The 13,882-nt window shown below is 40.0% G+C and overlaps 1 protein-coding gene across 1 annotated transcript in view; it reads left to right on the top strand.

The window, feature by feature from the left end:
- The window catches only part of tmtc2b (transmembrane O-mannosyltransferase targeting cadherins 2b), a 92,227-nt gene extending 78,772 nt beyond the window's left edge, over nucleotides 1–13,455 (top strand). The window contains exons 10-12 of the mRNA XM_010756822.3: nucleotides 660–774; nucleotides 5,356–5,419; nucleotides 11,624–13,455. Coding sequence (XP_010755124.2) covers nucleotides 660–774; nucleotides 5,356–5,419; nucleotides 11,624–11,803 — 359 coding nt within the window. The 3' untranslated portion in view covers nucleotides 11,804–13,455. The remainder of the gene's footprint in view (nucleotides 1–659; nucleotides 775–5,355; nucleotides 5,420–11,623) is intronic.
- Nucleotides 13,456–13,882: the final 427 nt, after the last annotated feature.

Below are 13,882 nucleotides of genomic sequence, written 5' to 3'. Positions count from 1 at the left end.
AAGACCACCTTTGTAAAATATTGTTCAAAAATAGCAGGACGCTGGCATTTATTGATGCATAGACTATTTTTCCTTTATTACTCATAGATTTGCTTTCATATATTATGAACTGCAGAGGTGTTTGTACCCTGGAGCTTTTTTACACTCAGTCATAGTCTGAAGTCTCATTTTACATTAGTCTCTCACCTCAGGTCTGTATTTGCCAGTTTCAGTTTAACAGTTATTAAGGAAAATATGCTTAGGTTCAAAAAGTGGTTTAGCATCCTGGTAGAGTAGTGGGGCTAACCAAAGTCAACAGGGTATTAATTCCTCTCTAAACCTGGCCCTTACCAAGGGGTCCACCCTCGGTTCATGGCCTTGTCAGGCTTCCACGATCCCATCGCATTCTAATCCATAGAGGCTGACTGCCAGCGCAGCCACACCCGTAATAAGATGAAAACCTCTATGAAGGCTGGCTAATCTGAACAAATGGGCCTGCGAGATGGCCAAAGAGTAGTGGTATGTTGCACTCATATCTAGTGTTTCAGCACATTATTTCAGGGCTGGGCTGTCCCTCTCTTAGGGCCAAAGGCAACAGTTGCAGACCTTGTATCCCTCTGTGCCTCTGTGGGGATCCCTCAGCATTTTAACAGCGGTGCTGTTCTCTCCTGTTCTGCCAGGTCAGTTTTTGTTGGAAGAGTCACGGCTGCTGGAAGCTGCAGAGATGGCAGAGAAAGCCGCACGCCTCGACAGCCGGGAGTTTGATGTGGTCTTCAGTGCAGCCCACATGCTCAGGTGAGTCTTTGATTAGAAATTTGGTTCTTCATTTAGATATCATTATCCATAGCCACATCTCATGCACAAAGACAGAATATATTTAATTCTTTGTAGCTGAGATGGGTGGGCCACAGTTTTCCATGGCTGACTAGAACAGTGGCTGTGTATGAGAGAGGGAGGTCTACTGTCTGCATGGATTATCCAGGGGCTTACATTACTCCTCAGCCAGTGTGATTTACTTGGCTGTACCTTGTAATCCTCTTCCCTTGCTGCAGTGCCAGCCTGAGAGCTTCTGGTTTGTCTTAGCATGCTGTGCAGCTATGTGTCTTCATATGCTCTCTCTCACTCTCTCTTTACTTCTCTCCCACTCAGTCTCACTCTCTCTCTCTCTCTCTCTCTTTCTGTTGGCCCTGGCTCATACTTGAAAGCCTGCCTCCAAATCAGTGCTCGGTTCAGCTGATGAGCCTAAGCGGCAAAGCCCTAGTAGCTCACAAGCTGTTGTATTTCTGAACACAAGCCACGAGCGGAAATTTGTAAATACAGTCATGTGCCGACTTACAGTACGCTGTCGCACTGACTGAAAAAAACCTACAAAATGATGCAGTAATACCCATTGTAGATATTTCCTTCTTTAAACATATCATTGGTAACTTTTGCAGAAGGAAACATCTCGCCTGACACTTCCAGTTCTCACTAATTAACACGTCATGCCTTGTTGGTTAAAGCTAAATGCAAAATAGACATGTTGAGGTAGAGACTCCAGGATTTAACTGCATCCAACCATGAAATAGACCAGCACATATGCCAGATTTACATGCATCAGACAGTAATTACAAGCAACTAGACACCTAGTTATTGGTTGTCAGTTGGAGAAATCTGACAATATTTCTCACGTAGAAGAACTACTGAACAGAGGTGTCAGCAAATCTGTGGCAAAATGGCTGCAAAGCCACCATACAGTGGTATCTAAATCTAATTTATTGTTACACTGATACAATCAACTAACCTAATTTAACAGGAGCTATATGCTTGGTAAGATTTTTATCATGTTATATATGTTTTTATCCGATTTTAAACCGTGAGCACCTTTGAAGAGACCAAGGTTTCCAGTCTTTTCCTGAGCTGCTAGCTGTAGCTTCATATTTAGTGCATACAGTCGTCCCTCACTATATCGCGGTTCACTTTTCGCGGACTCGCTGTTTCGCGGATTTTTTTAGTGTAATTTTGCATGTTATTTTTTACAGCGTACTGTACAGTATGAACGCGCATTGTGTTCTGCGTCCTAAATTGGCTAAGGGAGAACCGCACATGTGTTCTGCGTCCTGTTTAAGGGAGTACTGTACAAAATGCGTGTAAAAAGGTGTATAAAAGTGTGTGGTTAGGGGTTTTACGGCCTTAAAACATGTATAATAATTGTAAAACTTACTTCGCGGATTTCGTTTATTGCGGGTTATTTTTAGAACGTATCCCCCGCGATAAACGAGGGACCACTGTAGTTGCAAATTTTTCCCAGTTTCCTAAAATGTCTAACTATTCCTTTAATGGCATTAACCCATGTTTTGAATCGCCAGAGTCAGATAAAGCTGCTGCTGTTTTACCCATGGGTACAGCATTGCTGCACAGCTATGTAAGATTTTTACCCAGCTGTTTTTTGCGTAGCTCTTGTCCCACCAGTCTAATCACGCAGGATCTTCACCACCAACAGCTTTCAGTATTGAGAGCCTCTTCCAGGGTCCAGACCCCTGGCAGCTAAAGAGAGCTTCAAGCAGTGCTGGGTCTGAACTTTTCTCCGCCTGCTTGGCATGGGGTCTCACTCCTCCACAGCTCAAGTTCTTTATATGTTTGTCTTGGATACAGACGTGGAAAGGCCCTCGGTTGGTGGGGACACAAGTGAATATACACGGGGGAAGGGAAGAGATTAAAAGGAGGGTCAGATGCTCTCAGATGTGCAAATGTATTTTATTGCTCTCTTGGGCACTTGGTTTTTGACCATTTTGCTTCCAAACTAATAATTTCCTTCTGCCTCCTTTGAACAATTCTTTCTTTTTTTTTTCAAACTAACTCTGGTTTATAGTGTGAATGTAAGACGGGGGATGTTGGTTTATGGTGAGACCAGTGGGGATGTACTTGTACTTGCCTATAATGTGTCACATCTCAGCAAAAGTGATAAACGCCCACTGTGACATCATTCTGTAACATTAAAGCTATAGATATTCACAGACAGCAGGGGGAAAATGAATCTCTGAAAAACACACTAAAGCAGGTTATGTGCTCATAGTTCACCTCATAGATTCCCATCCAAACCATGTGTCTTATATTATAATACACCATACTTTGTGTATTACCAGCATGTCATGATGTTAGGCATGCCAATTTGTGCATATTCGGTCGTTCCAATTCGCAATTGTCTAAATTGGTTTAAACTGATAACCTTATAATGGTAATAAAAAAGGAAGAAGATGGTAGCAAGTTCGATTAGGTGTACTACACATACAGTACTACCCTTAGGGAAGATGGCTGACTTCAGTGCAGCATTTGAACAGAGAGTCTGTCTGTAATTCTAGCTCAAGACAGATGGGGCGGCTGCGGTTTAAGCACAAATATCTGGCTGTTGTTGAAAACGCAATTTGTTCATTCAGTCATTAGTATCCAACAAAGTCACGCTTATAAGCAGTACTGTCAGTAGTTTGATTTGTGCATGTCTGGGGTTAATAAACCATCTCCAGACAACGAGATGTCAAGGAACAAATATCAGTGGTTGAATTGCTGATTTGAAATATAGTCAAGAATTTCTTTCCTCGTGGGATTTTTTTTTATTCGTTCCTACTCCATTTTCCCATCCCTCTTATTGTCTTTATTCCTGTGCTCTTGTAGCCTCACACTGACTCTTCCTCGGGTTTTAAACCCAGGCAGTGGTTTACATTCTTGGCCTCCATTGTCTGCTGCACTCTTAGAACCCGCAGTCAGACATGAGGTCCCGCTGCTTCTTTGGCCACGGTGTGGCAGCTTTCCAGTTCTCCTCAGATAATGTGTTTATAAATGTGATAATGACATTATAGAATTAGATTTGTGCAATTTCTTTCTCATAAGGTTGCGCTTTCTAAATATTATGCTGGCAAACAAACATATGGTTGTGGTTGGACGTGAAACCTACATTTATAATCTCAGGACAAATTCGGCAACTCAAGTCTGTGCCTGGATCGCCTCTGGAATGTAAAATGCTTCGTTGGAACAGAGCTGGAAAAATTCAGTCTTGCTAAAAAAAAAAATAAACACCAGTTGGATGTTGTTCTGGATTTCTGAAAATGTAAGTGTAAGTCACTAACACGTATAGAGAAACTGTTTTTCAGTTGATGATGATGGCTGGTCACAGACTGAAATGTTGCAAGCTATTCGAGAAATTACCATGATTGGGTCACCACTTGACTCACAACTCTCACAACTCCTGCTGGACTTTAAACTCTTATGTGCATGTGATATTTATTAAATGAGACACAAGATCCAAATAAAAAATTAGTTTCCAAGCTCTACATTTAAAGTTTCGCCATGGTAACTGAAAAACACTGTCTACTCAATGATCAGAACACATGAAACAGTGGCTTTCAAACCAAACATAAATGCTATGTGTTTACTTAGGCCACTGACCCGGTAATCCTAAAATAAAAAGCTTTGCCTTTTATCTAAAACCATATGGATGATGATCCCCTAATAGACTGCGACAGCCTTAATGAAACTGTGGTTCCAACTGCCTTGCCTCCTTTGATCATTACGATTTAAGGGGCTCCACTGCCAGCCGTCATTTACTCTGCCCTTGACTTTGTCAAAGTTAAATTGTTTGCAATGAGACAATTGTTACCATCAGTAAATAGCATACAGCTGTGGACCATAAAGGTGATTTTTAAGATAGCAGAGTATTAATGACAGGAAGTGCCATGTAACAGAGGAGCCACAGGTTTGTGTAAAACATTAGGCAGAAGAAGATAGGAAGCATAATATAGGACATTCCTGTCTTGCCTGCAGGCTTTATGTCCTTAGGAACAAAGTATTTCTGGTTCCAGGGAGTCATGCCGTCTTGCCATCTGCCCACAAAATCCTTTGTTTTGCAGTGTGGCATATACAACATGTTTAAGTGCATCTGTGCTGTCTGCTTTGCTGTCCTTGTTGTTATGATAGTATATTTAAATGACTTTGTCTGTTTGCATTCCATCAGTGTCTCACTATTCATCCTACATATCAAACCACATTTTCCCCCCACCAGCTGTAAACAGAAATGTACAGTGACTATTCCTGATCAGTTTTGATTTGTTGATGAGTTTTCTACAAGTATCCAATAAACCAAATGTCTTGACCTCAAGGTTCAATTAAAGCAGAAAGTGCTTGCTATGCACTGTTCAGCACAGATGTTATCGAGGGGAAAGATGCTATCGAATGAAAAAAGCCAAAGGCGATTGGATCGGCTTTTCTCATCCCTCTTGCTGTTACCTCCCGTTATTTTCTCAGTGACCCCTGAGTGCCAGTACACAGGGTTCAAGGCCTCATCCGAAGCCAGGAGCAATAAAGATGAGTAATGCTTGCCTTTTTTCCGTTTTCCCTTTGCAGACAAGCCAGCCTAAATGAGGCAGCCGAGAAGTATTACGGCCAAGCAGCAAGCCTGAGACCCAATGTGAGTACAACCACAACTAGCTAATTATCCACATTACTATGTGCCCTGATGGACACTGTGTAATCAGAGTCTGGGTGGCTTTCCAATATTATCACTGCCCAGGCTGCCTTGTCACAACGGCTTTCATTGTCAGTGGATCTGAAAAAAAAAATGAGGGCAAGGTTTCTACTAAGCTCAGAGGTTTGTTTATGTAGCATCCATCACCAACTTCAAAGGACAGGCCAGGGTAAGTAGATTGAAAAGAATAATGATAATAACACTCAGTCAGTGGACTTTGACATTTTGAAAATGAATGGGGTCCAGTCATTGAGAGTTTTGACATGAGGGGTCGCGTTGTTTAACTGAGCTCTGCAGAGGAAGCAAAATATGTTTGGCATGTGGTCGCCCTGTTTGTTCCTGTGTCTTGATTAGAAGAAATCAGTTCAGGATTAATGATCAAAATATATCTGGACAATGTTATACAGACAATAAAGTTTGGTTTTGCATGTAAAAACCCCAGTATAATATATACAAACAATGACAAACAAAAAGACAAGCAAAAGCTTGAGTATAACAAAAGGATAAAATTTAAAATTTCCACAGAAACCATGAAATTGATCTCCTATTCCCTTTGTTGTTCTCAGTGTCGATCTATGTGTTTAACTTTTGGCAGAGAATGGTTTATTTTCAAACATATAATTAAACCCAGATGTAAGAAAAATAATGTTCTCATTGCATCAGTCCAAATGGATACATAAATAATGAAAGAGAACGATAGAGTTTAAGGTGAATCGTGGGAATGTGTCTGTTAAGTCTTTTTCAAGTAGCAGAAACTCGTCTACGTGCTATGAGGACACGCTCACATCTAATTACTGCTGACTTTTTCCTCTGTTTACAAAAGTTTGCAAAGCCTTTGAATTAAAAAAAATTGGAAATCTTAAAGGGACAGTGTGGCTTTTTGACATAATATGGAATGACTCATTGGTAGCAAAAATCATCAATTTCAGTGGAACTATTTAAGCCACAATGGCCCCAAAAACGTATGCTAACTGTTTAACTTGCAGATCACTGCTTGTTTAGGCCCCAGCAGCACTGTTGGCATCTGGACTGTAAGCTTTTAGTTCATAAACGGCAGTGTGATACGTGAATAGGCTCCACTGTCCGTGAGGTCCTATGGTCCATTCACAAATGCAGGCTCAAAAGCTGGGACAGCGAATGGCTGCTATTCATTGCGAAAGGGCCCTGGTATTGCAGCCCGGCGCCACACACTGAGCTACAGAGATTTAAAAGTGACAGAACCACATTGTTGATCAGTCTTGCCCACTTGGGCCTTGTTATATTCAAAAACAATAAAGTTTACCACCTTTTAAAGAAAGTGAAAACAAAGCTTTTCTGTACTCAGGAAAACAACATTCATTTAACATTCATTTCCAGGGCTTAGTGCAATTAATTTGCAGTGATGGGGGCTGCAGGATATGCAAACAAAAAGAGAAATTGAGCAAGAATCAACTTTTGGAAAAACACAACCCAACATGTTGTAATGGCCAATAAGTTCAGTCGAATGCTCAGCCTGAAATGTTACTAAAATTCTGCAATATCTAGGTGGAGTTCATGGACTACACTATGACACTCTACTGTAAAGTTTAAGTTATTACTGGCAGTTACATTCATTACAAATAAACAAACCAACAGCCCTGCGGTTAATCGCTGCAACACCTGATTTGGTCTGACTATAACCCAACAGTAACAAAAATGTCCCCTGCAACCAAAAAGCATTTTCCACCCAAGCAAGACACCCAAGATCACATCGAGTTGCTACAATGCTTTGTAGCAGGACTGAGACAACAAGGGCCACGTAATGAGCGACAGAACACTAAGGCAGAAGAGGAAGAGCAACTTTCAATGAAATTAATATAGACCATGTTGGAGAATCCATGATTCACACCACAGTTTGCCCAACTTTAAGCCTTTGGACCATCTGACCTACAGTCAGGAGACAGTGTTGGACCATTGAGAAGGTCACTGCCTTTCAATCCCCTGATGAATATGTACTTCTGAAAAAATGTGCTGAGGATGTTTGTCTCCCTTACAGTTCTATTTCAGGGACAGATCCATGTAATTTTCACATCACTGTTTCTTCGCATGTGTAATTGCACAAACACGCATTTGATGTCCACATCCAAACACAGAGGCGCTTTTTTTTTACCCGTACTTGGTCACTTTTGCTTCGCCTTTTGCCATTTGTATTGCTTACAGCTGAGGCACAATTATAATTTAGCATCTTCATCCATCTTCTTTACCATTATCCTTTGTTCTTTACAATGCGAGTTGACTGAAGCCATGTAGCCTGTCCATCTTCATTTGTCATTTTATGCTTTACTGCTGCTTGACTCTTCACTATCCAAAAGCACTGGTGTTTTATATTAAGCACACATGTTTGCTCGCTGAGTGAGAGAGGACAATTCCCTTCATTCAAAGGATTTAGACCCTTAGTCCTACAATTCCCTCTATCTAGATGAGCTAAATCCTATCGGATGCATGGTTTGATTTGGCCAATCTCTGCATGCATGCATATCCTATGACATCTGTCCTTTCAAAGTTTTCCAGTCCATGTAGATATTCGTTACCTAAATGCCAATCTGAAGTCATTATGGTCGGGTCATTCCCCAACTTAGCTTTACTTTTAACTCTCACAGTCTTTATAGCATATGTTGCTTTACGGTCTAGGCTAATATGCTCCACATCTGGCCATGCCTGTTCTGCTACATGCCAGTTTTGGGAAGGGTAGGGAGACAGAGAGGTTACAGAGCAGCAGGAAATGAGGAAAAAATGAAAGCTTTTGACAAGGGAACATTTTGCAGAGTGTTGCAAGTGTTGCAAGGGTGAGGAGGAATGCAGAAGTAGAGGTATAAATCACAAAAGTCTTAGCTGTATGAAGTAGGGGGAGAAAGTCCTGGGTGAGGAAAGGTGGGAGCTATAGAGGAAGGAAACTCAGGAATTGATAAGTTTTGCATGGACGGAAAGAAAGATCTTTCAAGTCTCTGCTGCAGCTGCACTGAGAGGAAAACCAGGAGTCAGTTGATTTTCTACACAGGAGTCTTTGCAAATGGCTTCATATGTTACACCACTCATCGGTATCTATGCGAGACGATCTCAGAAAGCTTTCAGTAGTTTGGGGTTTTGTCTGTTTAGGTCAGTTTCTCAAAAACTTTCCATCTAGATCAGTTTCTCCAACAAATGGACAAAGGTTTTCAGTTTCTATCCTCAAAACCTATTTCAGAATTGTGGTTTTACATCTTCACCAACCTCTCATCCATCTAATGTCTTTTCTGGACAGACTTTGTTTTTGACTCTGGGAAAAAATCTGAAAAGTTTGCTCCTCATTGGCTTTTTCAACAACCTGGGAAAATTTCCAATCCACTGTATTTACATGGCCTAAAGAGAATAATACAAGATTAAATTGTCACTAAAATATTCCAGTGTACATTTGACAGCAACCAAATCCACACACACAATTAGGAAGTAGGGTATTATTGACCATTGTCATTCATTCATTTAGTGACTCCAGAGTCATTTTACCTCATGAACTGATTTACCTCTAAGAAACAGAATGAGGCCATGGACATAATTTCCACTTAAGATGAGTGGGACGTCCTATTTTTGTCTTTTCGGTTCTTACAGTTTCAGTTCACTAATTCACTCAAAAAAACACTTACTGCTGATCAGTTTCCTTGAGTTATTATCTTGCACTCACAACTTTTAAGCTTTACAAGTAGTACAGAGTGATTTGCAGACTTTCTGGCACAGATTTCGCCTCTCAAGCAACATGCAAGCTATCCTGCCAGCAAATTAAAAATCCTAATGATTTGGCTTATTCTAATATTCTTACCCTAACTATTTCCAATATCACTCCTCTTACCTTTAAACTAATCAATCCAGCCAACAAAGGAAAGGATTACTAGCCAATCAGAGGCAGAGGTCATGCCTTTGCTAAAAATGTGATCTAAAAAATTGGCATCCTTCCGGGGTGATTGTTGGAGCGAGTGCAGACAGGGCTGAGAAACGTCTCTCAACTCCGCTGCATATTTGGGTATAAAATGTTAAGCAGTTTTATTTAGCACCCTAACTATGTTGTTGCATGTATGAAACACACACACACACACACACACTTGTGAAACCAAACCTACACCCTTGACTCAGACAAAGGGATAATTGCAATTCACTCAAGATTGGATCCTCACCAACTCCACTGAATGGCATTAACACTAATTTGCCAATATTCACCAACTTCCACCTGATGTTAATACAGTATTTATGTGTGGCCCATTTACTGTCGCTTTCAACCATGTCCATATGTATAAACAATTATATTTTGGCTAGCATTATTCTGAGGTGTAATAATTCCTAACTTGCAAATTGATCCCCCAGCGTTTGTGGTTTGACCTTCAAATAGGGGGTCAAACTGAAGGTAATTTATAGCCCAAACAGCCTCAGAATTACCCCAACCATTAAAGTCAAAATCTCTGGCTGCTCCTGTGAACAATAATTGGAACGCAGAGAGACACTCTTGTTTTACTAGGTGATTATGTAATTGCTCAATATTCAACAAGTGCACCGAATTGGTGTCTAGAAAATTGAATGCTGACAACAAGCAACAGTAGAAGTGTTGGTCATGCCGGCCTTTGCCTTTGTAGCATGTTTTATATGTTTAAAGGGAAGACATGACTTGTCTCTAGGGGACAAAAGGGTTATTCCAGACACTCTTTGATTTATTCATCAATTTTATTCTCCCTATGAGAAAATCAGCATAATTGGACACATTGTTCCCATTAAAATTCTCATGTATGAGGCATCACTCATCCAACCCTGACACTGGAAAAACACAGAGATGTTTTGAGAGTTCTGTGAGTGTCAGACAAGGGTAGAATAGTTGACCAAAGAGGAGCAGTTCATACAACAAGAAGTGTGGACAAAGCATGATGTATGATCTGAAATGTATGGAAATGTTTAGGTTCAAATACTAATCGACGGTGCTTTTCTTTGTGTTCAAAAACACAATTTGGATTTCTAAGTTTGTTTGGTAGCATTGCTGTGGTTAAAGTATTCTGTCATTTAAACAATGTTTTTCTGACAATTACTCTTGATTGGTTAATAGGTAATGAGAAATATCTATAGTCCATGATGTATGAAATGATAATTATGGGAGGAACAGTCACAAACAGTACAGTTAAAGTTAAAAACTGTTATTTGAACATTCCTTGTTTCCTAGGAGTTCCAATTAAATGAATTACAATAGTCCCAAGCTGTAAAACAGTAGCTTCACTACAGGATTAGACTTTTTTTCCACAATTCAAGCTTAAATGGAGATCAGATGTGGCCCCTCCCTTGTCCTGAATACTTCATGGTCTTATTATGATTGCACTCCGGACACTTTTCCTGTACTTATATCCTCATGACTCATCCTCCTGTCGCACTGATGATGATTCTGCCCCCTGGCACCAGCAGAAATATACAGGATATTCATCTAGACCCACTTCAAAGTGGTGGTTGCTCTCTCTGACATGACAAGACACAGTGACACACAAAGCAGCATGGTTACCAAACTCCAAACACAGTCCGGGTGATCTGAAAAACAGGAACCAATAGCGTGTTAGCGTGTCTGCGCTGTAGCCTCAAAAGATGACCAAATGTTCTTTTTTAAAGTTTTCCTTGAAGGTTTTCTTAAAATAATTGTTTATTCAGTAACTTTGTATTCATTCACTCTGACACTGTTTTTTTTTTTGTTTTTTTTTAGTTCTTCAGAAATAACATCTGTTTAAAGTTTCTCTGTTTGGGGTTGACAACAAACATTTGGCTTAAACATTTCTGGTCAAATTCCATTCCTTACTAAATTATTTATACCCCATAATGTGAATAAATAGATTATTCAGCTAACATCCATGCATGGCCCCTGACGTCCATTCTTAAGCCTAAACAAACCATTGGTGGTGAGTAAATAACTGTTAGTGTCTGTACAGCAGCTCGCTCTTGCTGTGTCTCAGCAGCTGAATCACTGTGTTTATACTCTTTGTACCTACTTCTCAATAACAGGGTAGAAGTCTTGTGTTGCTATTCTTGGACAGAAAGATGGTGTGTCTTTGGAACAAAGCTTTAAGCTACCCTGAGGTGTACTTAGTATGGAACTGATCTAATCCTAAAATGATCTCTCTTTTTTTTTGGTTTCAGTATCCTGCAGCCTTGATGAACCTAGGAGCGATCCTCCACCTCAACGGGAAGCTGCAAGAAGCTGAAGCCAATTACCTCCGAGCACTTCAACTGAAACCGGATGACACCATCACCCAGTCAAACTTGCGTAAGCTGTGGAACATTATGGAGAAACAGGGCCTGAGGACCACGAGTCCCTGAGCTCACTCTGCCTGCCTACCTGCCATCTGTACACCAGACCTGGGGGAAAGGACGGCCTACACGCTCCTCATTGGCTCTTGTCATGCAGGAGAGATGGAAGAGACTCAGGGAGGATGTTTGCTTAGAGAGAGGCCATGACTGTGCCGCATAGCCCTCCTAATAACTCCTGAGCCACCTCAGGCCAGCAGCTTTCCTCAGAAGCATTGCTCACAGTTTGGCAGGCGCTACCTGGTATTTGGACTCTTTAGAACTTTCTTAAAAATTAGTGCTCTCACAGGAACCACCTTACCTTCTTTTTTTCTTTTTATACAGTAACTAGAGCACTTGAACCTGAAGTGAGATAGGTACATTCTTCAACATTTGTGATAAATTAAAGTTTGTTTGTTTTTGTTTTTTTTGTGGAATAAACAATTTTAGTTCAAAAACAGTGAAAGTTGACCCAAGCAGTGTGGGATAACATATAAAAGAGAGAATAGAATCTCTGAGCACTGCACTGAGGGCATTTTCCATCCCCGTTTAATAAAGTTATTATATTGATCTGATGTTCTAGCTTGATAATGAAGGAAATAAGGCTACATAAAGAACTGAATACCAACCAGAAACACCAAATTAATCACATAATGGGTTACTTTGTTTTGCTAATGAGATTACTAACGCTTATATGAAAATAAGCACTATAATTGCAAACCATGTGTGTAAACATGAAAAAGGGAATTTAATTTGGTAGCCATCACAGCACAACAATAGCCTCTAAAAGCTCTTTAAAGGCTGGATTTTGCAGGTACAGTATTTTTTGGCAAGAAACCTCAGAAGCAAAGGAACCTGAACCCCTTTCACATTGCAATGCCTTATAATAAAAGGTGCAAATCTTCTTTTGCAGTAGCATACACGTGGCATTTTTACCATCCATGCTGTTTGCTCTGGCAAAGAAGCCAAGTCACCATGGTAACAGTAAAAAGTTGTAAAGGAAAATATTAAGCTATCTAAGTCACAGACAACAAAGAGGCAGGTACGGTAGTTTTGGTTTCAGCATCTCCCCACATGCCTGAAGCCTCATAAGTGTGTGGAGCTGAAACAGATGAAAGAGTTCTTCTAACCAAATACAAAAGCTATGCCGATGCACATTTTTTCATCACAGTACAATGCACAGACATAGCACGTCTGAGGGAAATGTTTTAATGTTTTTGTTGGAATAAAACTAATTTCATTATGTTTGTATAAATGAATCCTAATATATACCTACCTTGTGTATAGTATACAGAAAATCATGCAGCAAAAAAAGTAGCCAAACTTGGAGTGGAAGCAGGTTTGGTTCCGTACAAGAAGTATTTCCCATACTGTCAAAACTGAGTCTTACGGTCTCATTTTGTATATATTCTGTGTAATTAACATCTATTTGTTTGTTGTTGTCAGCATACAGTAAGTGAAATGGCACCTTCCCAGAAGTAAGAATATGTACAGTATTTGTGATCATTTGTTTGTTATTGGCCACAAACCTATTTAGTCCTTAGTTTATACATAAATGTAAGTTATTGCTTTGTGTTACCTTAGCAACAGAACCAGCTGGCACTGTGTTTTTACATGTAAAATGAAGGAAGTTAGCAGTATGATGTCCAAATACAGTTGAGTAGGCCATTTATTGTGTGTGTGTATATATGTATATATATGTATGTATGTATGTGTGTGTATATATATATATATATAGATATATATATATAGATATAAAGAAAAGTATAGAGAAAGAGATATATATATATATATATATACACACACACACATATATACACACACACACATATATACACATACACACATACATACATACATACACATATACACACACACACACACACACACAGTCACTTGCTCCCGTCACAATGGTGTCATCACTGTTCTGTTTAGTGACATGTTCAGTAAAATAATCGGAGTTCACGTCCATCCTGCTCCCACACCTCACCCCCATATAGTCAAACAGTGTGCTCATTTCTCCTGTGTATGTACATAAAGTGTTTATGAATAAACACTGATAATTGTTATTGCTTGAGTGAAGATGTAAGGAGGAGGAAAAAAAGGCGTTTC

Source organism: Larimichthys crocea, chromosome XXI (genome assembly GCF_000972845.2).
Source record: "Larimichthys crocea isolate SSNF chromosome XXI, L_crocea_2.0, whole genome shotgun sequence".
NCBI classification, from domain to species: Eukaryota; Metazoa; Chordata; class Actinopteri; family Sciaenidae; genus Larimichthys; species Larimichthys crocea.
The sequence above is the reverse complement of the archived record's forward strand: the minus strand, read 5'-3'. Positions and strand labels throughout refer to the sequence as shown.